The sequence below is a fragment of the Actinia tenebrosa genome, unplaced genomic scaffold (assembly GCF_029948245.1).
Source record: "Actinia tenebrosa isolate PJP-AT-01 unplaced genomic scaffold, QUT_ActTen_1.0 PGA_scaffold6__47_contigs__length_16458017, whole genome shotgun sequence".
Classification (NCBI taxonomy): Eukaryota; Metazoa; Cnidaria; class Anthozoa; order Actiniaria; family Actiniidae; genus Actinia; species Actinia tenebrosa.
Genome location: NW_028292583.1, coordinates 14,026,456 through 14,050,370, shown reverse-complemented (window position 1 = coordinate 14,050,370; position 23,915 = coordinate 14,026,456). Strand labels below are relative to the sequence as shown.

The 23,915-nt window shown below is 37.1% G+C and overlaps 2 protein-coding genes across 2 annotated transcripts; both read left to right on the top strand.

Annotated features, from left to right (window-relative positions):
- Positions 1–237: 237 nt before the first annotated feature.
- Positions 238–22,834, top strand: LOC116293644 (uncharacterized). The gene is made up of 17 exons (XM_031701102.2): positions 238–384; positions 774–825; positions 1,171–1,300; positions 1,951–2,051; positions 2,748–2,821; positions 3,380–3,487; positions 3,699–3,811; positions 4,062–4,128; positions 4,722–4,805; positions 5,086–5,193; positions 5,831–6,130; positions 7,184–7,295; positions 7,940–7,992; positions 21,351–21,615; positions 21,984–22,140; positions 22,221–22,258; positions 22,541–22,834. The coding sequence occupies exons 1-17, from the start codon at positions 336–338 to the stop codon at positions 22,701–22,703; spliced, it is 1,974 nt and encodes a 657-aa protein (XP_031556962.1). The 5' UTR covers positions 238–335; the 3' UTR covers positions 22,704–22,834.
- On the top strand, positions 13,542–16,064 carry LOC116293649 (galanin receptor type 1-like). Its single transcript, XM_031701108.2, has one exon. It carries the CDS (start codon positions 13,887–13,889, stop codon positions 15,003–15,005), a length of 1,119 nt encoding a protein of 372 aa, XP_031556968.1. The 5' UTR covers positions 13,542–13,886; the 3' UTR covers positions 15,006–16,064.
- Positions 22,835–23,915: the final 1,081 nt, after the last annotated feature.

The following is a 23,915-nucleotide window of genomic DNA, read 5'->3' as shown; positions in this document are numbered from 1 at the left end:
GGTAAAATGCTATGCAGGTAGGTTTTGAGTACGAGAATCTTGATTAATATATAATAAATCGTTGTTTTTGTTATTAATCATTGATAATACAATAAACTGAGGGAGGAATCACTAATCGAGCGGAAAATCGCTTTTTTCCTTAGTATTTGAAAAACTTGAGAATTTTTTCCATTCACCTTTTTTGGTGCCCTGTTCTTTGTTACAGCCGAGTTTAATGCCTCAGAAACGAACAAAACCGAAATAAAACCGAGTTTGGGCTTCCTGTGATGAACCATGGTCAGCGTTCACAAGTGTCTACTTATGCGCAGTAGAAATACACGCTGTCAAAATCCAAGATGGCGGACGCAGAAGACGATGAAGCTTTCCTTTACGGAGATGACGAAGGTACTCTTTTACTCCTCATTAATCCATCTGCATAACTTTAAAATATCGCGGGATGACAGTATGATAATCATTTGAGATATTTTTATGGTTTTTGATACTAATTTTGTGTATGATAAATACTTGTATAATGTTGACAAATAAGCACGTTTATCAGGCTCAGCTCAAACGTGAACTATAAACCCATTGTAATATAAGCTTAAAGGTTTTAAACTTGTGTTTTGTTTGATAAGGTTATACTAGCATTAATGCGCATTACGATTCGTAAGAATTCTACTATATTAGTGAAGCGCAGTGTGTTTTATTAAGCGCCTGCATCTATTTTTGTCTAGTAGGTAATGTGGCTGCATTTTTAATGTAAGAAAGACGTTAATGATTTCTTATTAATTCAGATAATAAAAAAGACGCACCAATAAAGGAAGAAAAGGATCAAGAAATTACAAGGTAAAAGTTGAATTTAAAAGAAGGCTTGTGCTATTTTCCTCAAAGGTAAAGGTATTATTTTATTACTTCAATAACATGTGGAGTGGATGCCCAATTCTTCTGAGCCAGGGGTTCATGTACTAAGGGCTCAAAGGTGCACGCTTTCCCCCCTCAGACTATCAGTGCTCATTATTATGTGCATTTGAAGCTAAAGCTACACAGAACAGAGAGAAGTTGAAAAAGTCCTGAGGATTAAACCTTGGACCTCTACTTTTGAAGGCTGCACACTAAGCAACTGATCTATGCCTGATCCAAATCCTATGGTTATAGTCCTATGGTAATAGTACATGCTTTCTGTTGTTTTAGTGCCGAGGAGAATGTTCTGCTGAAAGAAGATGAAATCAAGAACGCACCTGATGACAAAGAAACCAAAGAAAATGAACCACCGGCTAAGGATGATGATGATGATGATGATGCAAAAGAGGCTGGAGAGCTGGTATGCCAACTAGTTAATAATAATGATGGTGATGATGTAGTTGTTAATGATGTCAGATAATAAAGTTTGATAATGAAGATGATGATGATGGCAAAATTAATGATAGTTAATGATGATGATGATGACAATAACAATTATTTTATTTCAGTGCCATGTAGATTTAGCATTTTTGGAGGACACATCACTCAATATTGCATGCTCTGGGGATTGAAGGGAAGATCTCATGATGTGTTTATTCCTTTACATTCAAATCCTTTCTGCTTTGTGTGATATCACCAGCAGTGTGGCAGGATGGATACACGGAAAAATGTGTGTTAGTACTTGTATATTATCAAGTATAGAATTAGAAGTGTATGAGGGAAGCACAGGTGGCGTAGTGGTGTGATTGTTCGCCTCTCATCAATGTGACCCAAGTTAGAGTCCCGCAGGGTCTGGTGTTGTATATAAGTAGAGCTGTTCACAAGAATCAACTCCTAAATTCCATTTCGATCACAGAATGAGGGCCACAGGTTTGTTAGCCACTGGCTATTAAGTGTTACCCTTGTGAAAAAAGGACTTTTTTTTATCCATACCTCACCAAATAAAACCAAACTGCATCAGGGTGACTTTATAATGTTGGTTTATTGGCTCTGTGATATTTAATCTAATAGAGCAATGAAGATGATGAAGATGATGATGATGATGATGATGACGACGACGATGATGTCCAAGTCACCATTGGTGAAATCAATACTTCTGGAACTACATATGGGTAAGAGCTTGAATCTTATCAGTCAGAATGCCGTTACCTTAGCAATGGCCTTCTCTGCAAATGTTGCTCACTCATTTTTCAGAGTGTTCCATCACAAGCTGGTAAAGGAATATTAAGAGTGAGACACAGGTAGCCCAGAGAGAGATAAAATCATCTAATAAAGAGAAGTGTACCTGGTGTAACTTTAGTAATGTCTCATAAGTAACCTGAGTAGTGATAGGAGGAGGATAAGCAGCAGTAATAGTAGTAGTAGTACAGTGAAAACCTAGTGTTCCTCCTGCTTGGGACAAAGAAAAAAAGGGCTCAAAACACTAAGGGTTTCAAAGTAAAGTCCACAGCAGGGCTTTCAGAATAACCCAGTGACTGCTGGAGTTTGAGCAATTGCTTCAATGTTAACCGCTATCTACTTTTTTTTCTATGAAGTACCTTCTATTCCTTGCATCTGATCATAGACAGTACTTCAGACTTATGAACAACTACTCCAAAACATTCTGAAAGCCCTGCATGGGATTTGACCTTATATTTGAGATTACTGATAGCTCAAAATATCCAGGGTTCAGGATAACTGAACTCTAATATAAGAAGTAATAGTAGTAATTAGTTTGATGACCAACTAGTTATTGTTATAAGAACTATGAGTAAGACAGTATAAGGAATTGTTGATACCACAAATTGATTACCATTATGTTTGGACAGTGCTCCATATGCAACCCCAGTTAACTGGAACTTCAAAGGAGGTGCCGTGTCATCTGCAACAAAAGGGACACCAGGTAACATACTAAACTACCACGTACATTAAAGATGTGAATCATGTTTAATCAAGCAAATTTTCCATGACCTTTTGTTTGCTAGACAGATACTCTGACCAACTGAGCTTCTAAGCTACAAATGCTGTTCAATAACCTAAGTGGATATTAAATTATATCCAAGCACAAAAAACTTTCCAAGCACAAAAACACCTTAATACTTACCTTGTATATCTTGATTCATCCACACATCGAAGTATGATCTTTCAAGCCCGGGGGGTACTCCCCTATATTTGCTATACAGGTATGGTGCTGCCAAACAGGGTATGGTTTTCAGCGATTCTACTCTGGAACAGGGTATATGAAATCACGCTCTCTCCTCTCTGGAACAGGGTATCTATTTTCGCAATACCAGAACACGGTATGATTTTCAGCGATCTTGCTCTAAACAGGGTATGAATTTCAGTGATTTTACTCTGGAACAGGGTCGGGGTTCAGTGGGCTCAGCAGCACATCCCTACCCTAAATGAGCAAGAGTACCCCCAGGGCTTTCTAGTCTAACTTGTTTTATTTCTTTAATAGCTGCAGGAAGTAAACATCTTGACCTGAATGCTGAGGGTACTGTTAATGGTGTAGGAATTTATGAGTTTGACATGGAGTCTGTAGAGGAGAAGCCTTGGAGAAAACCAGGTATGAAATTTTGCACAAAATGATATGTTTACTTAATCAAACATTGATGCTTTGTGATTAAAATATCAACAAGAACAAAAGACTCATCCCTAGCACAAGGATTGGCCTGCCTTCATGTAAATTGGACCTAAAAACTTGTCATTACACCTATCGTTGTTCCAGGTAAATAAGCATTAATAATTATCGTTAACACTTTATTGTTGTGTTTCAGGTGCTGATATCACAGATTATTTTAACTATGGATTCACAGAAGACACTTGGAAGCAGTATTGTGAAAAACAGAGGCGAATGAGAATGGAACTAACTATGCAAAAGAAAATTTTTGTAAGTACAGTAGGTGCAAAATTATGGCATTATTATGGTACCTCAGAACAGTTTTCTGTATTTTACATGATAAATCCCTGTAAAAATCTTCCAATCTTGGGGTTAAAGCAAGAGGATCCCATTTTCTTGAGAAATGAAATTTTTTTTGTATATATTAGTATTATTTCATTGTTTTGATTTAAGGGTGGGAATTAGAGCAAGGGGTCTATATTAAATTTTTTGTAGTTTTCTAACAGTTGACTTTACACAGACACATCACGTGGGTGCACCTATTGCCGCCGGCCAACCAGACATGGCTGCTGTCATGGGAACTGATGGTAAGCTGCCATTGAATCAAATGTTCATGTTAATCCTTAAAATGTTGAAGAGTATGCACAATACAGACACTGTAACTGAGACTGCTTTTACCTAAAAAAAAAAAAATGATGGAATGAAAGCAAAGACAGACAGAGAGAGAGACACACAGAGAGAGAAAGTGAGTGAGTGTATACTTTATTTAACCTCGGAAAACAGTTTCATCAATTTACAAATTGTTTTTCATGAAAGCGGAATAAAAATATAATACTGAGACAAAGAGAGAGACAGAGAGAGAGACAGAGAGTGAAATGGATGTATATCATAAGGGGTATTATATTCATTATTTTAAAAATACACTACCACATCAGCAATGCTGTAAAATTAAGTCCTAGGGCAAACGTAGAACTTTCCATGCAGCGAGCTTAATTACATCAAAGAATGCCACCTCATTATCACCTGATATACATTGTTTTTAATGAGTTCGGTGCATGGAAAGTTCAACGTTTGCCCTAGTCCTAATTGTGCCTAAATAGATATCATTATTATTATTATTATTCCATATTACCTTTAGAAAAAAAGCATTAGTTTTGTAAAATGTTATTTTACATTTCAGCTCGTGTTGCTCGCAAAGCTGGACCTCCACCAGAGCGACGCACAGAAGGAAGCATTGATGTTATAGGAGCAGTAGGATCAAGAGGTCAGTTTGTTTTTTATTATCATGTTAATATGTTTTATGCAATGATGTATACCTTGAAATGTTTGCTCCTACGATTTCAATGTCACAAAAGTGTGATTGATAGACCCTTTCATCTTCAAGTAACTTTTTTCCATTTAAGACCATGTGTCATTCCCTTGAGAATAAGATTCTTTGTTTAAGTTGTATCCATATTCATGTCACCTTGTGCACAACCATTAAACAACGAAAGGACACTCTAGGAAATGACACAATTTATTTTAATTTTCTTATATCTTTACAGTTGAAAGCCGACGTCATCAAGATGACGAGATAATACCACCTCACATGATGGGTGACGGAATGCCTCCTGACGCTAGAGCAAGAGGAATGCCGAAAAGAGGCTTCCCAGGTAGAAAAGTTGACTGTGGTATTATTCATGTCATTTCTCATTTTCGTCTGAATCAAAAGTTAGTTTCATTTGAAGTTTAAAGACTGAATTGGAAAATCATTTTAAGGTTCAATACATAGAACATGCAAAACACTTCGACAACACAAAGTTGTGAGTTCGCTATGGTGTGACACAGTTAGGCAATGTGTCTTATTCCATTCCTAAGAGCACCTGCCATCCATATAGTCCATAGTCCGTAGTTGTAGTATCGTAATGTCTCTACTCACCATTTTCTATACATTGGTTCACTGGTCAAACACAGAGTGCTCAAGTAAGGCACCAAGTTACTTTCCAAGGATTATTTAAATTTGAACCTTGTAACCTCAACTGAATGCTTTGTGTTTAACCAGTGAACTGTTGTATGGAAAATGGTGAATACTCCATTTTACAGCTCCATTTAGTGACCATGAATAATAGTTCCTAGCCAAGGCTGGAGATACCGCGTTGATAAACTGTAGTTTTGCTATGCGCGGAAACTCCAGCCTCAGCTAGGAACTATTATTTGTTGTCACTGAATGGAACTGTAAAATGGTGAATTGGTTCGATAGATTGTTACAAATTAGTACAACTTGATCAAATATGTTCATTTGTTTCCTAGGCAACCAAAACATGCCTCCAGGAATGCCTCCTGTCTCAGGTCCTCCAATGCAGTACCTCCCCACCTCAGAACACTCCATGGGCCCACCTCCACACCTCGGAGGGCCTCCTATATCATCAATGGCAGGCCCACCAAACATGCCTATGAATCAGAACATGCCCCCACGGTTCCCCCCTGGTGGCCCCCCAGGAGGTCCTGGTGGAATGCCTGGTATGATGCCACCAGGAATGCAGCAGCCACCTCCAGGTGTTAATCAACCTCCTGGTTTTCCACAAGACGGAATGCCACAGGATGCACAAGGTGAGTTATGTTATGTGAGTTATGAAATCAAGGCTGGCCTATTAGGCATTACGAGGTTAAGGGAAAAACAAAGTTGAGTTTGCATTGCAGTGCATTGTGGGACATTTTGAGGGGACAAAGTAGATGCCATCTTGAAAATATGCCCCTTAAAACAGTCAAACAACCCACTGCAATGCCAACTTAACCTAGTTTTTATCAACCTTGAAATGGCTAAAAAAGTAGTGTATTTGCCCGTCTGTTTTTAGTGCGACCACTATAACTTGGGCCACTTAGACAGTGAGAACCAATCAAATTGTAGAATGAAAACAATGTTCCAACTTTGTGTGGTGGAGCCAATCAGAAAGCAGCAGTAAACAATAGCCTTATTTTTTACACGTAACTTCAGGATCAAATTACCATTCTCATGCATTTTAGGTTTCTGATTGAGCTGACTACCCAAAGTTGGAATGTATTGTTTTCATTGTACATTTTAATTGGCTCTCTTTTCTAACTTCTCTAAGGACTAGGGCAAACGTCAAACTTTCCATGCACTGAACTCATTAAAAACAATGCATATCAGGTGAAAATGAGGCGGCATTCTTTGATGTAATTAAGTTCAGTGCATGGAAAGTTTGACGTTTGCCCTAGGCCTAAGTGACCCCGGTTACAGTAGTTGCACTGTATAAGTATAAACTAATCATTTAAATTTAAATTCCTTTTGTTAGGAACATGGTGTATGGGTGGAGATCAACGATGGACTTGTTTAGTCAATCTTGTTTAGTGAACAGTCCAATCGTCCCCTTCACAGTTCCCTGCATCACTTCAAAAGTAACCCGACTGTGGATTGAAGCAAGATGAACAGCAAGCTTGCAATGATAGAGACATGATTAATTGCCCAAGGTGTTAAATGAATGTCTCATCATTGCAACGTCACCATTCGTCTTGCTTCAAATGCAAAGGCACAGCTTCCTTTCAAGATGGTGCAGGGATCTGTGAAGGGTACTATTACCAGTTTTTTGAAAAGAATGTGCTAAGTTTTTTAAGCTCAACTTATATTTTGTCATTGTTGGGCAGGATTTTCTGGCCGTAGTGGTGTACCTGGTCATGGTAGGGGTAGAGGTAGAGGGTTTCCAGGAATGCCTGGTATGCCACCCCCAGGAGAATTCCCTCCAGGAATGGACGATAGGTATGTAAAAAAATAGGCAGTCAGGTCTACGACTGCATGTATATACGGCGTATAGCATTTAAAGTGGTATAAACAGAGTGGCATAGTTGACTTGGCAATGAATGGAATTCTTTTTGTTGAAATGAGTTTGTTCAAATAGTTCAGTTTAAAACACGAATAGTCAGGGGGGGAAACCAAATAGTTCAGGTTAAAAATTTAATAACCAGGGGGAAAAACGAGTAGTTCTTGTATTGGTTCTTAATACTTTCCGAAGATTTGGAATACCTACATTACCTTACAGTCTTACAGACTCGAGGGCATAGTATCTACGACTTCAACAGGAAGCCCATAGATACAAAAAATGAAGCTATTGTTGACCCCGTACGTAGAAAATAGAAACCCATTTAATCGTAGTCACGGTACTTTCTTTGTGCGTACTTTACGTCAATACCCTATACTAAGTTCCCACTCATTTTATTTCCTACAGTCAAGTAAAACTCTCTTATCCCTTACCGTCTCAATATTCCCTTTTAAAGTCTGTTTTAATGTCAATAATGTACATCCGCGAGTTTTTTTATCATTTTAGATTTTTATAGCTATCTTGAGTTAAGATTAGCTTGGTTTGAATCTAGCGTATTCTAACCGATATCCTGTCTTAATCACAGAGGTGCACCACGTATGACATTTGAAGACGGCATACCACACTTCTTCCCAGGAGGTAAGAAGTCTCTCACCTATTTTAAGACATTTATTTTGGAGAGTTTTATTTTTGATGGTCCTATTTCACTTTTTTTCCTTTTCTTAAAATTTAATATGTCTGCGCATCGTCGCTTTTATTGTTTTTCAAGAGTCGCGCTTTTAGCGGTGTATTTGGGGATGTCTTTTGATGCGTAGCGACGCGGATGTTTCATGAGATCATTCTTTGTTATCGCTGCCACATTTGAAACCAGTATTGATCGAATCGATCGTCTACGTGTTCTTTTTTCGTCCACGACTACAATATGCACAACTTCGTTGAACATGTGACCATCATCACCAACATAACCTTAACTGCGGCTCGTAAAAATTTTATCATCATCATCATCATCATCATCACCATCATCAGGCTCCACCACCACCACCACCATCATCGTCTTGATGATGATACACAAAGATGTGGATAAGTCGATTCTGTTATCCAATAAATTTATCCACTGGATAAGATTTATCCGTCGGAAAGCGCTATCCAGGCTTCGTACAACCGGGCACTGGACGATAATTTGTGGTTCACTCTCTTTCTTTTTTATATTCTTTCACTCTCTTTCTCTTGTCTCTTTCTTTCTCTCTTTCTCTCCCATTCTTTCTCTCTCTCTTTTTCCTCACTTGACACTGTACGTAGTAGTTTTTGTATTATTTTGATTCCTTTTAAGTCGATAAATAGTCGCCTAGTTCTAATCGACCCAGATCGTTGCTCCAAGCCTAAGTTTACCAAACAAAAATTTTTAGAGTTGAAAATAAATAAATAATTGGAATAGGCACTAAATTATTCAAAGGATTGTTCTCTTTTCTAGCTTTTTCTGAATTTTTTCTATCTAATTGTTCTAACATATTATGGATACTAAGGCGTTGTGAAATATAGCGCTGTTTATTACATCTATCAAGGAAATTTTAAATACAATTAAGTTCGGATGGCGATGTTCCATAAACGGAAAGACTATTTTTAATCCTAGATACAATTATTGCATTAAATAACGTATCTACCTCCTTTTGGTTGTAACCCTCCCTCTGTAATGACCTGATTACATAAAGGGCTTTGTTGGATTTACTTAATACCTTCTTAACATAATCCCCAAATCGACAGTCGCCCTGGAAAGTGACCCCTAGTATTTTCAGACTATTACATTGTGGTATGTCCCCAATTACAAAATAAATGAAACAATGAAACAATTAATTTTCAATGAAAGGATTAGTGATTTTAATCCAATTTTCGAGTTAGAAAGCTTTCAAATTAGACCACAGGTAGCCCAAGCTTGGTTTCTGTGCTGTCGTGTTATAAGGAAATGTATGGGGATTCTTCAAAAATTCCAATAAAATCATTGAAACGTGAAATAAAGCCTTGAAATTTTACCTGATCATTGAGAAATAGCACTTCTTTCGCTCTGTGTGGTTATTTTCTTGAATTTAGCCCGTTTAAAGGATTTTTTCCCCCACCAGTAAGAAATATTCCCCATACATTTCCTTATAACATGACACCACAGAAACCAAACTTGGGCTACCTGTGATTAGACCCTTTCTTTCTCTTCCCAAGGCTATTTCCTTTTTGAATTTTCCAGAATTTCGGGAAAAAACTTAATATGAAGACTGATTAATTTCTATGATGGAAAAACACCCGACAACAAAAATGACGTGAAACATTTTTATACAATCGACTTTTGATTTTGAAAAATGATTTACAAATATCATTTAGTTTGACGTTTCTTGTGATTTTACCTAAGATTAAAGAAAATAAATCGTAAGGGAATTACATAATGATAATGGAAAATAACGACTTAAGAAGTTGTTTTATTTTATGTTGATCTTTAAAGCTAACGGCTCTTAAAATGTGCATTAGAAAAGCACCAAACTCAACGAGATTTAAAGTATTCTCAGATAAAAACGAAGTCACTCGATACTTCAAATAAAACCCGACTTGTTATCTTCGTAATGAAATAATGAAAAATAATCGACAGGAACAACGCTTTAAAGCACTGTAATTTATTGAATTTATTTTATTGATTATTATTTATCCGTAATTCATTCATTATTCTTTAAGAATATTTTCCGTAAGTGATTCTACCAAAAATCTGCATATCTTGATGTTATTATTTATTTTAAGTTCGTTTTTAGGTTCGAAATTGCCGTAAAATTCATCGTTTTTAGCATTTATTTTGAGTTTAAATTCAGCTCATTTTCAACCCACGGAGGGTCAGAAAAAACCTCTACTCGCAGGGTATTGTTATTTATATAGGGCGAAATCGAAATTTGTATAATTTTAGTTTTGTTTATTTTGACTATCTTTTTGACATTTTTCTCTTCATTTTGCGGCTACATGGTTATCAATCTCCATGCGTTTTCCAAAAACAAATATTTAGATTGTTTTATTTGATATCGAATCGAGGGTGTGTACACTTGCCTCTTACTTCTGCTCGGGTTTAATTTCCAGAGTCACCACATGTGAGAAGAGTTTGTTAGGCCTCTCCTTTGATTCGAGGGTTTTTCTCCTGGTTCTAAATGTGGTTTGATTCCTGGACTCAGCATCACATGTGAATAGAGTTTGTTAGGTCTCTCCCTTGATTCAAGGATTTTTCTCCGGTTTTCCTCCCTCCACAAAATCCTGCACGCTAATTTCCTATTCGATCTGTGAGTTAGCCATGCTCTGACTTTGATCAGCCAAGAGGTTTTGAAAACTATTGTCGCAATTGGAAAAAGTGTTTAGCGTCGGGAGTTCAATTTCCCGGCGCTTCAAGAGGAAGTCGGCGAACGCGTTCAAAACTGCCGTTAATAAAAAAATTCAGACAAAGATCGAAAACAAAGCTTCATAGACATGATAATCTTGCTTATTGCTTCCTTATTCTATTAGTCAATCCTTTTGATCTTAGTTCTTTGAGATAATCCTACCGGAACCGGGAACCCTGTGTCTTTTTTGGGATACCACAGGAAGCCCAAGCGTCTATTCCTTCGTAATCTTCTAAACTATCTCCAATAACCTGGTAGGACCTGTAGGCGGGCTACATAAATTCAAAGCACTTACTAGTAACTAAGAACATACCAAAACACGGCTTAATATCGCAAAACCATAATAAGTCCTTAGGCATTACCCTGACATAAGAAATAAAGAAGTTAATATCGACTTTGCTCAGTCTGATATATTCGTGGTCTGGTCTCTAAGGGACGTGCCTTAAGCATCTTCCTATGGGGTCTAGAGTTTCACAAGTCATTAAGCTTCTAGCATTTAACACCGAGCAACGTCCATTTAATCTTCAAATTATTTATTTCATAAGTAATGAGTGGTTGACAAGGTTAGCGTGCGTAGACGTTTCATTGGAGGATTTCAGTGTGGCGAAATTATTTTTCGTTCGCCCCCACGACCCGAGAAACACTAAATCCTTTAAAATCTGGTTTTAACCTTCCTAAAGAAGGAAGTCTAAATGTCTTTTCATTCAATTTTTTACAGTAATCATATCTTCTATTACTGATTATGCCTTCACACTCAGAAGTGTAATAGCTAAATGATGTATGGTAATCTTTGAACGTTAGCTATCTGTTTACACCAGCATAAAAGCTCGTAAATTTTCCACAAAAAAGTATTTCAGTACCATGGTTTACATAAGAAGGATTATGTTCGTGTACTGTAATTAAGATTTTTTTCCCTGTGGACAATATCCTAGATATGATGTCCAAGCTTAAAGAGTAGTTTCTACTTCAAAACCTCGCGAAGGATAGGCTTCCCTAGCTTATCATTTAATTTTCTGGACAGACTATTAGATATTTAGTCAATCCTTTCAAAACTTCGATTTTCTTGGGGGGAAATGAGTGGAAATACTTTTACTAGTGGTAAACAAGGTTAGAAACCCAGACTGCAAGCTGCTCTTCTCGCTATTATTGAGTTAACCCAAAAGAAAAGGAAAAAACCGGTGACAAAATTGATAAATATGAGGCTTGCAGTCGCCTTAGATTTATTGACTCCTAGATATTATGTTATCTTAAAAACTGTTGAATTTTTTTAAATTTTCTCAAATGAGAATCTTGAGGTATATTTTACTATCATACTTCGAATGAAATCATTTCTTGTCTTGAAATTATAAGATTATTGTGCCACATATCTGATTAATCTAGCGATATTCTTCTGATATTCATCTGCAAAAAAATTAAGCTTTTCTTTACCCCTTTATAGATAATAAATAATTGTAGTTCAATAGTCGTTTCATGTTTGATCGTAAATCATCGTGATAGATACGATTCATCCTAGTCAAACACGGCAAATTTGGAACCATCATTCCGGCTCTTTTCCTATAGGTTTTTGTCCTCATTTTTACCATGAACTTCGAATTAATAAAGCATTAAGACGCGGTATTCTAACCCTTTGGCCTCATTCTCTTTGAAAGTGAAAAACGAGAGTTCGTTTTGAGAAAGAGTCTCTATGATATTCTTCAATCGTCATAGCTAATATTCCCTCTCGCTTTTTCTTCACTACACACGAAAGGTTGCGACCTAAATTTTCAATTCCTTGTTTCTACAATACCAGTCTATTCGATATTCCAAATCTCTACTGATATCTCCGAACTATTCAATAATCGAGACCAAAAAGGAAGATTTTAAAAGAAAAAATTGTATTCACTGATATTAAGGCAATAACATTGATTCATATGATATGCTGGCGACTTCTCAACGACCTAAACAACCCACGTTGTTTTTTTAAAGGCCGCTTAAGCGACTTTTGGTCGTAACTTTACCCTCTTTTCAACTCTCAAGGTTTTTCGATTTCATTTTTCAGAGTTGATCAAAACGTTACGACTGTAGCTTCTATTCTCGACTCCATATAAAGTACACATCTTTGTAATAAAACAAGATGTCAATCGATTGATGGGGCGTATTTTTATCGTTAAGCTAAAAGTGCAAGTGTTCGTATTACGAAAGCAAAAGTAAGCTATATTGAAAGCGGAACAAATATGCCTCCAACATCAGACTTTATATTGTAACATTTGGTTTTATTCCCGTAGATTTTTAACTATTCTTAAAGTCTTTTATTCAAGATTGATACCAGCTTTACTCATAGCCTCATATGCGTACAATATCTAGGCGTTTCCATAGAAACGGCTGCACGAAGGTATTCAATTAGATGGAGAGTTTTTTTCCCAGTGTTGTGTTTTCGAAGGTCAAAAAGTTCCAACTAGCTGTGATTGCCTGTTAAGAATTAGAAACTTTTTTTTCTTTTTCTTTCTTTTTTTTTTCTTTTTTTCTTTCTTTCTTTCTTTCTTTTTCTTTTTTTTTTTTTTTTTTTTTTTTTCTTCTCCTTTCTGGTTTCCAGATAAATCGTGTTGTTTACATACGCCCTCATGATCGTCTTCATTATATTTTAATCTCGTGTGATTAATATATCTGAAAACGTTAGACTAGTGCGGCTTCAACTTGGCTTTATTGCGGAAGAAGTGGACTTGACATGAGTGTCGCCCCAGCCAATGACATCGCGTGCTCTGAGATGACCTCACTGGTGTTGTGTTGATAAACGTAAGATGAAAAACTGGATGTAGAGGCTATTAAATTTGTCAAATTCTCAACAACTTAAGGCGTGTGTTGCTCGAAATGGCACATTCCGTCCATTTGTAAAGGGTTTTCACGATTCCTTGTCTATTATTTCTGGTTTGACCTGTCGCAGACGAGGAACAAGAAAAAGTTGTCATTCATCGCGGTGAAGTGTTGTTACTTTGCTCAACTGCTACTGGTTTCCTTTCAAACGTTTTTGCTCATGGTGATATTGCGAGCTTGATAACACTTCTAGCGGTTCACCTTGGATGTTGATACTTTGGTACATATAGTAGTCATCTTGTTCATTGCGGGAAAGAAACGTATCCCCTATTTAATAGACGTTAGGTTATGACTTGCTCATACACTATGAACTCAACGAATGCATCCAGCAATGCTACCCATGTCTCATCTCGCTCCTTCCATCACTTCCTACAAGAGCCATTTGGACTCACAATCGGCCGTCTAATCATCGAGGGAATCATCTTCTTTATAGGAGTCGTTGGAAACATTCTCGTTTGTGTGGTGGTCGTTCGACAACGGCTTACCAAATCGTTAGCTTATGTGTTCATTTTAAACCTAGCTATCGCGGACCTTGGAATCTTGTTGTTCAGTTTTCCATTTGGTCTGATAAGAACAGAAGGCATCAGTTGGCCATTTGGATGGTTTGGTTGTAAGGTTTTCTACCCGCTAAGCGATGTTTTCCATGGCGTCTCTATAGCGTCAATCACAGTCATTGCCATATACCGGTATCGTGGGATAGTCGCGGGACGCAGCCCCAATCAAAATCGTGCGGCCAACTGCGCCAAGGTGATCATTTTCTGTTTATGGGTCTCATCGTTCCTGCTACTCGTCGTACCTCTATTCTTCAGCATGGAGTTTGTCATCTTTCAAGGCAAGCACTACTGTTACCCAAAGTTTGAAAAGTGGCTATACTTTGCTATCTACCAGATGGAGCTGTTTGTTATCACATACATGCTTCCTATCTCTATCATACTCTTTACGTACGTCAAGATTCGCGCACGACTGCGTGAAAGTATCCGACTGCGACATCAAATTCGCCGTCAATCAGGCCTCCTGAACAAAACTGACAAAGACTCCTTCAACGAGAAAAACTTCAAAGCACTACGAATCCTCACTCCGGTGGTGTTAGTGTTTGTCGTCACGATGTTGCCGTATAACATTTACCGGGTAGTTGATATCTTTATTGATACCTCGGGAATCAAATACATGTTGATATTCTTTAAAATGTGTGTGTTGGCTTTTGTGTGTAATAGTTCAGCAAATCCTGTCATTTACGCATTGATTAGCGATGAGTTTCGCAAAGCCTTTAAGTGGCATCTTAGATACTGCGTGAGCAAACCTTTGAACAAGACCAACATGTTTTCTTTAGCTGAGAGGTTCACATCGATCAAAAAAGCGCACGGGAAGGAACGAAAGAAAAGCGCAACTACTATGTTGATGGTTTGATGATCTGAACCTACGAGGGCTTCACACTCTGAACAGTAGTCAACCACATCTGGTATTTTGAAGTGACTATCTCAACTTGGCACCAATAAAAGAACCATTCATTATACTTAACCTTTGAGGCCAAGAATCCTCAGCAATTTGCTGATAAAGAATAAAAAATACTTACCGCATAGAGCATGAAATTAAACAGGAGAAAGATCAATAAACGATATCATATTTTGCGTCACTCAGTTCTGACTCAAGACAAAAAAAAATCGTTTCCAAGTAACCTAAATATTACAACAAGTACTATATCAGTAGCTGTCAAATACAACGAAAACCTTTTTTCTTGTTTAAGATTGAGCTTGTTTCCACTTGAAAATTCTTACTTCTTTAAGTATTAATGCTGTATCCTTGGGAAATTCCTTTCAGACGCAGTCTGTGTTCACTCCTAGATGAGCTAAACGCGCAAATAAAGATTGCACCGGACGCTAAAGATAAAAGCGTGTTGTTAATCCTAATGCAAGTGCGCATTACCTTAGATTATATTCTCATTTCGAGGCTATTTCATTAACACTGGACTGTAGTTTTGAAATTCAGTGTATTGTTTACCATTTATCTTCCCTGATGCGCGCCAGGGTTGACTCCTGCTGCGTTGAATTAAGTTCCACTCCAACCTTGCATGGAATCTACTTCTTCGACGCAGTAGGACGCGAAACATTTTTCAAGACATATCTTTAATCTTCTATCAATGTCAATTCCGAAAGGAGAAAAAATTGCTCTTCGCAAGACTTCGTTTTTTGTTTTTTTTTTCATTTCCCGCCCGACGATTGTCAAGAGCCATCAACAAACGAATATGAAGATTATAAAATATTTATCTAAAAAACCCATCGTTTTACCGCACACGTTATCTTTCAGGAATAAGAAAGTATTTTCCGGATTTCTTGTTTTAATTTTTTGTCTTGACATTAAAATTAGAAGACTTACTTCGTCTTTTTTTGTTTTGCTTTTTAGCCCCGCTTTATCTCATTTTCAATTCTTTTTCGTCGCAATCCCAATTGATTAATAGCTTCGTTAATGCACCATTAAAAACACAATGGAATATAAACTCATAATATTGATAAAACTTAAATTTTTCTTCGAGTTAATGTCGAATCAACATTACTCTTCAAGAGCCTAACAAGATAAAATAAATATTATATTCCAAAAATTCTCAATTCCGTTCTTATGGTTCACCTTCGTTATAAGACCCCTGATGAATGGTTCACAAGAAAAGTAATCTGGCTGTCAGTATCCTACAAAATACAGAGCGAACTCTTTTGTGTCGCGTATCGAAGAGATCTAAATCTGCGTTCATGTTTTATCGATATCCTGAAACAACCTTTGGGCTGATCTAAGTCAGGGCATGGTTAATTCACAGATCGAACCCTGAAACAACCTCTGGACTGATCTAAGTCAGGGCATGGCTAACTCACAGATCAAACCCTGAAACAACCTCTGGACTGATCTAAGTCAGGGCATGGCTAACTCACAGATCGAACCCTGAAACAACCTCTGGACTGATCTAAGTCAGGGCACTGCTAACTCACAGATAGAACCCTGAAACAACCTCTGGACTGATCTAAGTCAGGGCACTGCTAACTCACAGATCGAACCCTGAAACAACCTCTGGGCTGATCTAAGTCAGGGCACGGCTAACTCACAGATCGAACCCTGAAACAACCTTTGAGCTGATCAAAGTCAGGGCACTGCTAACTCACAGATCGAACCCTGAAACAACCTCTTGACTGATCTAAGTCAGGGCACGGCTAACTCACAGATCGAACCCTGAAACAACCTCTGGACTGATCTAAGTCAGGGCACGGCTAACTCACAGATCGAACCCTGAAACAACCTCTGGACTGATCTAAGTCAGGGCATGGCTAACTCACAGATCAAACCCTGAAACAACCTCTGGACTGATCTAAGTCAGGGCATGGCTAACTCACAGATCGAACCCTGAAACAACCTCTGGGCTGATCTAAGTCAGGGCACGGCTAACTCACAGAGCAAATTGGAATTGAGCTTTTCCCAAACACTGGGGCCTTTCTCTACCATTTTTGTAGAGACATTTATTCGTGCACGACTTGACATCAAATATTTTCTAGACCGTCCAATACGGTTAAGTGAAGAATTGAAGTAAGATACAAGAAATAATGCTTCACAAGGTCATGAATGCTGTGCATGTAATCTAAACATGGGTCATTTATACCAAGGGATATAATTTTACATATGTACATTCCAGTAGGTTAGTAACCGATTGCGGCTGAGATAATCTTCATACTCACGTTATAAAATAAGTTTGCTTCAAAACAAGTGCCTAGTTTTTTTCATGCTGATGTCACGTGACTGAGGTGTCGTCTTAGGTAAAGTATCACGTGACTTGCAGTTTACGTGCCCCAGGTATTTTAAGTAGTTTTTAAATACGATTACTTTGGCTTGATGCTGAACACTTGAATGGCTTCCTAGTATGTGCACTTACACCGGTTTTAAATAGCGTAACTAATGATGATCTTGCATTTAAAGTGCCTCCTCTTTGTTTCTGTTCATTCAATAAAAACTGAGTAGCTTGATGGTAAGTCTTGAGTTTCTTGAGTAGTTAAGGAAAATCAAAACCAAACAAGAAAAAAAGAAAAGGAACAAATATAGAATTATATGGGAAAAATTAAAGGAGAAAAGAATTAAATTACTTAATAGTTAACCTTACACATCTTTACAATAAAATTGTCTCACAGGCCGCAAATTTGCTTGCAGTTCATTAAAATTTGATTTGACAAACAAGTTAGTTAACTTTCCCACTTTTGCAATTCTGTTTTATTAATTTACCTCGACACTAAGTATCTTTATAGTACACAATTTCGTTTGGACATTTCAATGGCTTCCATGCTTGTCCATATCAACTTATAGGATTGATGAACCCGTAGTAATGGAATGAAGTGGTTGGGCACTTGATTGGCTTCTGTGTTCGTTAGTTTCCACCAATAAGATAGAAGTGGTTGGACACTTAAATGGCGTGCATGTTCTTTAATCTCAACCAATTAGATAAAAGTGGTTGGACACTTCATTGGCTTCCATGTTCTTCAATTTCCAAATGAGATGAAAGTAGTTGGACACTTCATTGGCTTCCGTGTTTGTAAATCTCTACCAATAATTCTGCAGTGCTGGAAGACCTAACTAAATTACCGAAAAATGTTCGAAACATTTCCCACTTCAATCAATTACCGTCAAGAAATAAAATTCATAGCACGAGGGAAGCAAAGTATGCTTTGAAACGACAATAACGTTGTCTCAGGTTGCATTTGCACGTTACCGAAAATTTTTTTAACTTTTTAAATCCATATGCCTCGCCGGATCCTAAGCCGAAACCGGTTCCGTGTAAACAGAACGTAATTTTTATGCAATTAAAGAGACGATTCCGTGTAAACGGTAATTGTACAGGTCGAATTTGTTACCGGTTAAAAATTCATGCAGTGCAGTGTAAGCGCTTCCTCCGTTTTGTGAGGTGCGATAGTTCTGAACCGTAATTTGTCATTAAGCCCAAACTACATTCACTTGATATATTTTTACCAAATTCGTACACCGAGTAGACTACTGTCTCAAATATTTACTTAATATTTATGTCAATAGTCAATATTGTAGCTCAATATCAAATATTATCTTAGAAAGATTGTTTAGCTATCGTGCTGTCTTTCGTCTTTCCTGTTGTTTGAATTAAAAGTTTGTACGTACACGATATGTACAACCCTGTTAACAATTTTCTCTTTCTCCCTTTCTTTCTTTCCTACTTTCATTTAATTAATTCCTTCTTTCCTTTCTTCTTTTTGCTCTCTCATTTTTTCTTTCTCTCTTTCTTTTTCTTTCATTCTTTATTCGTGTCGAAACTTCTCTTGTCGCCTGTTAAACAAATTAACTGTCAATATTCATATTATTGACAAAGCCTACGACATCAAAGCGAGAATAACATCCTATCCAGTAATCTCATCTCTCTTTTCGTTATCTTGATTGGCAAATGTGTTGACAAATATTACCCTTTAGCGCTTTATTGTGTTTACATACAAGTTTTTTTTCAATCTTACAATTTGGTTATAGGATTAAAGTTTGCCGCTTCTAATAAACTTCATAACTGATATGTGGGGTGCTGTTAACTTGGGGGTAATAACATTTTGTGCTTTAGAGAGGATATGCTCTCTATTTTCTTCCTTTCTTTCTTTCTTTCTTTCTTTCTTTCTTTCTTTCTTTTTCTTTCTTTCTTTTTTTATTTACCAGTTTCTTTCTTTCCCAGTTTCTTTCTTTCCCAGTTTCTTTTTTTCTTCTTTTCTTTTTTTCTTTTTTTCTTTTTTTCTTTTTTTCTTTTTTTCTTTTTTTCTTTTTTTCTTTTTTTCTTTTTTTCTTTTTTTTTTTCTTTTTTTCTTTCTTTCTTCTTTCCTTTCTTTCTTTCCTTCTTCTTTCCTTCCTTTCTTCCTTTCTTTCTTTCTTTCTCCCTGCATGTGCTCAGACACTGTGACCATCACGAACATCCATATCATTCCCATCTCATTCTCCATCCCTCGGGGCGATGACAAAAAAAATACCCCAAATGTCTTCATCACAATTCATAAAAATCAAATCACCTTGATAAAAGCTTTGCCGAAAATCGTAATCACCTTCAAAAAGGCAAACCACGACTTATTCATTTCCAGAAAAGATCAACATATATTCAGTTCCGACTCGTAAAATTTAAAACACTTTAATATAGCACTGATCAAAGTTTTTCATCGCGATTTCTAGATACGATTTGGTGTTTTTCCATTAATCATCCTTTATGCCTGTGTGCCACGTACGGCCGACACCAAGGACTTCATTAAGTAGCCGTTAATCCTAGTTGTTCTGTATTTCGTAAGCCTTTCCCAAAATATCTCAAATTTGGGGCTATGAACACGTACCAACCAGTAGTTTGTTAAGGAATAGACGTTTCCTGATTTGACATTTTTGAAAAAATGTAACATATGGGGAAGATAAGATATTTCTTTGAAGTTTTCCGCGATTATTTTGGTGATAATCTAATCATTTCTCATTAATAATTCCATTGAGATTCTTTTAATCGTTCAAATTTTGAAATTTCTTTAATTTTTTTCTATTTTTCACTGTATTTTTCTTTCTTTCTTGAGCAGAGTAAGCGATTAAACGCCTTGATTATGAAGACTGGCTAATTAATTGTTTTTTTTCTTTCCTTTTTTTCCTCTTTTTTTTTTTTTTTTTTTTTTTTTTTTTTTTTTTTTTTAGTTTTTTCTTTGCCTTGTTTTTCTTTTCTTTTTTTTTCCCTCTTTTCTTTCCGATACTTCTGATTTCAAATTTTTCGCTTCTGTGAAAGTTATTGTATCACTACATTCGCGATGATGAATAGTCATGATAAATAGGAGATGATTTCAGGTTTTTATTGCAGTTGTTTGCTTTGTGATCTTGATTATTTTCGATCGGTCTCCTAATAAACACAAGCGTCCAGAAGAAACCGGCATCCCAACTAAATGTGGCAAAGCTTCGCACTCAAAATTAAAGTACTCTTGCATGTATTGGAATAGTTTTTCCTTTGAAGTGAAGAGTTCTTTTGTTCCTTGTGCAAGTCATTTTTTTAAAAAACGCTTTTTGTTCATATTCCTTATGAAAGCCACTAAAGTGCTTTTCGGATTCCTGGTGGCAGCCTATAAAGTGCAGGAAGCCAATAAAGTGCTCCCAAAGTTCTATTGATATAAACTACATATTCACTTAAGTTAGTTTATCGCAAAGTTCATTTCTTAACAAGTGTTCATTCATACACGTTAATTACGTGGTAGAGACGTAACATTTAGATGGAGAAATAAGCGCTTGCTAGCGTCAATAAATACTAATGTTTCTCCATAATTCCGCTATGATTACGTATTTCACCAATTTTTGTATCTCTTGCTTTGTCAATTATCATAAGCAATATCACGTCCGCCATTATTGGTTTTGAGTTCAATATCTATCTGCTTCATCTATAAAGCAGTCAAAAAGAATTCATCGATTAGTCACGTGTCGTAAGAGTTGCAACACGGATTTTTTATCGTCTAATTTTCCCTTGCCCTTCGGTTGAAGATGGCAGGACTTCCATTCGTCATTCATTCATTCATTCATTCATCCATCCATTCATTCATTCATTCATTATTGGAGCATGCGCATTAGTTATATTTTTATTTCCAACTCTTGTCTCTGATGATTGTTTTCGTGGGTTAGCACTCGTTCGCATGGACCAAAAGGACCTTTTAGTGTCAAACAATAGAACGTTATCCTGGATCCACATGATTCATTCTAATATATTACTGTTTGATACAGATCCAATGCAGCCCTTCCCGCACATGATGGGCCCACCCCCTCACGGTATCCCATGGGAAGGACTGGGACGAGGGTTTATGCACCCAAACTTTCGAGACCAGTTTGCAGTTGGTCTTCCGCGGCCTGGTGGAGAGAGCCCGGGGCGACCACGGAGTGATGATGACAGTGAATACGCGAGCAGTGAAGATGAAAGGCGACGAGAACGAGAACACAAGAAAAGAGATAAAGATAAAGATAGAGAAAGAAGCAGAGAACACAGAGAAAGGTACACTTTAAAATGATTGATTTTTTTATTTTTCATTCCATCATTTGTTTTTTATTTACAAGTTTTTTAGAAGATCTGGGTTTTTTTTATCTTGATTGATATCATGGTCCATTCTCTATTTTCTTTTCACTTTTTAAATTTTCCCATTTTTTCTTTCATTTCCATTTTTATTTTTTCCCATCAATTTTTTCTTCAATTTCAAGTTTTTAGGAGAACATTTTTTTATTTTGGTTGATGTAATGGTCTTTTTTCCATTTTTCTAGTTTTTCATTTTCTTTTCATTCTTCCCATTAACATCTTCAATTTTGTATTTGTTCATAAATACTACCCAACAGTTTATTTATCCTATTTTCTCTTCCCATATCTAGAACACGTGATCGTCATTCAGATCGTGACCGGTCACCGCGGCGTGAGCGTGACCGAGACAGGCGTGACCGTGATCGTGACCGTGAAAGCAGACGACATCGTGATCGCGGAGATAAAGATCGCGAAAAGGGGAGCGACAGAGATCGAGAAAAACGAGAGGTAATCTACTACTCCTACTACACTTTTTTTTATCATCTACTGTTTAGTTGACCACTGACAAAATATTATTTTTCCACAAGGAACGATCAAGTCGTCGAGAAAGATCGAAAGAACAAAAGTAAGTAGAGTTATTCCGTTACAATTTTCCTTCCTCACAAAATAGAGACAAGTGAAAAGCGTCTGCGCATGCTTGTCTGTATGCAAATTAGTCGAAACACAGGGAGCCCAATCTAGATTAAAGTGAATTTTGAATGGTTTCTATTAGGTCCACAAAATAAGGTTTTGGTGTACGTCAATCAATTGTATATGTTGATTGGTTAAAAAGGATGGGACAGGGCGTGACCCTTCTACCCTTTCTGTCCAGATGTGTTCCATTAACTTCTTTTGTCTCTTTCTTTAGAAAAAGACACAAGGCTTCAAGCGAAGCACAGAGTGCAGACGGACAAGAAGAAGGAGAGGTCGTATCTAGCAGAAGGAAGAGCCGTAGAACACGTGAATCAAAACAACAAGAAGCTAAAGTAGAACCAAGCGAACAGGAAGAAGGCCAACTACCATCACCATGAACATTACCATGGCAACAGTTGTCATGGATACATGTCATCATTTGTTAGCACCAACCAAACTGCGTTTTTCGTTACATTCGTGTACATTGAATGAGTTAATAAATGGGATAAAGAATCTTTTCCCATTCATACATATTTGAATTCTTGTTCTCACGAAAAGCGATTGCAGCTATCTTACCACCACAATCCATTTTTTCCCCTTTCTTCGTTTCGGATCTCCAAGTATGTTTGACCTTTTTGGGGCGTGACCTTGACGGAGCATTTTTATTGCCTAATCAATGATCTCCTGCGCCCTGATTGGTTAAAAAAAGGCTTCAAAATCACATACATATTTAATATGTACATTATGTCAACTGTGATCAATGACGAATATTTGTTACTCGTCGCTTTCAACAAAACTCGCTCTTCCATGTTAAGAATCACTTGCGCGCGCATCCAGCTCATCTGAGGAAAATGTTAGCCAATCATAATCGAAAGAAATTGCAAAACTGAGGAGTCACCCTTCGTAGCCTGCTTGATACAATTAGATAAAACAAAGTATAGTGTCGGTTTTAAATTGACGTCTGAACAAGCGCTGGAGCGATTGTCGCGCACTTAATGACATTTCGGTTTAGCACTGACGTTATCATTTCAGATCGGTTGGATCGTTACAAAACTAGCAAATAATGATCAAAAACAAGCGAAAATACCAATAAAACGAAACTATACGATTATTAAGCACTTTGACGGACTATTTCTTGACGTTCACTACCACTACGTTCTCAGTATTGATTGATTGATACTAAGGTACAACCCGAAGTAAAATCCTAACAATGGACAGTTCCACATTCATTGATCTCCACTAATAGCGTAGTAGAACTAATCATCTAACATGGACTTCAGGCTAGCTGAACATCTCACAATTTCCTTCCAATAGGCGTTATTTCTCACTGCGCATGTTCTTTAGTCGAACATGCGCAGTAAGAAATTAAGCCTCTTGGAACAAGATTGTGTCTTGAAGGATAGAAACTGTACTGCCTCAATTCTTATAAGCACACCAACTTTGCGTTTATATCGAAGCCATCTTTTCAAAACGCATCCCACATGGGAAGGAATGTTTATGTTTGATGAATGATCATTGAAAGAAGCGATATTATTTAACTCTTGGGATAGCACATAGAACGGTTCCGCACTCGATGTCTGGAAGTATGGTCTTTTTGTAATCAATAAAAA

Bases quoted from the DNA above. Each gene is read 5' to 3' on its own strand.
- LOC116293644 (XM_031701102.2), top strand. From the start codon at position 336: ATGGCGGACGCAGAAGACGATGAAGCTTTCCTTTACGGAGATGACGAA. The intron at 3,488-3,698 runs GTATGAAATTTT...GTTGTGTTTCAG, and splicing joins GAAGCCTTGGAGAAAACCAG to GTGCTGATATCACAGATTAT. The intron at 4,129-4,721 runs GTAAGCTGCCAT...TTTACATTTCAG, and splicing joins TGCTGTCATGGGAACTGATG to CTCGTGTTGCTCGCAAAGCT.
- LOC116293649 (XM_031701108.2), top strand. From the start codon at position 13,887: ATGACTTGCTCATACACTATGAACTCAACGAATGCATCCAGCAATGCT.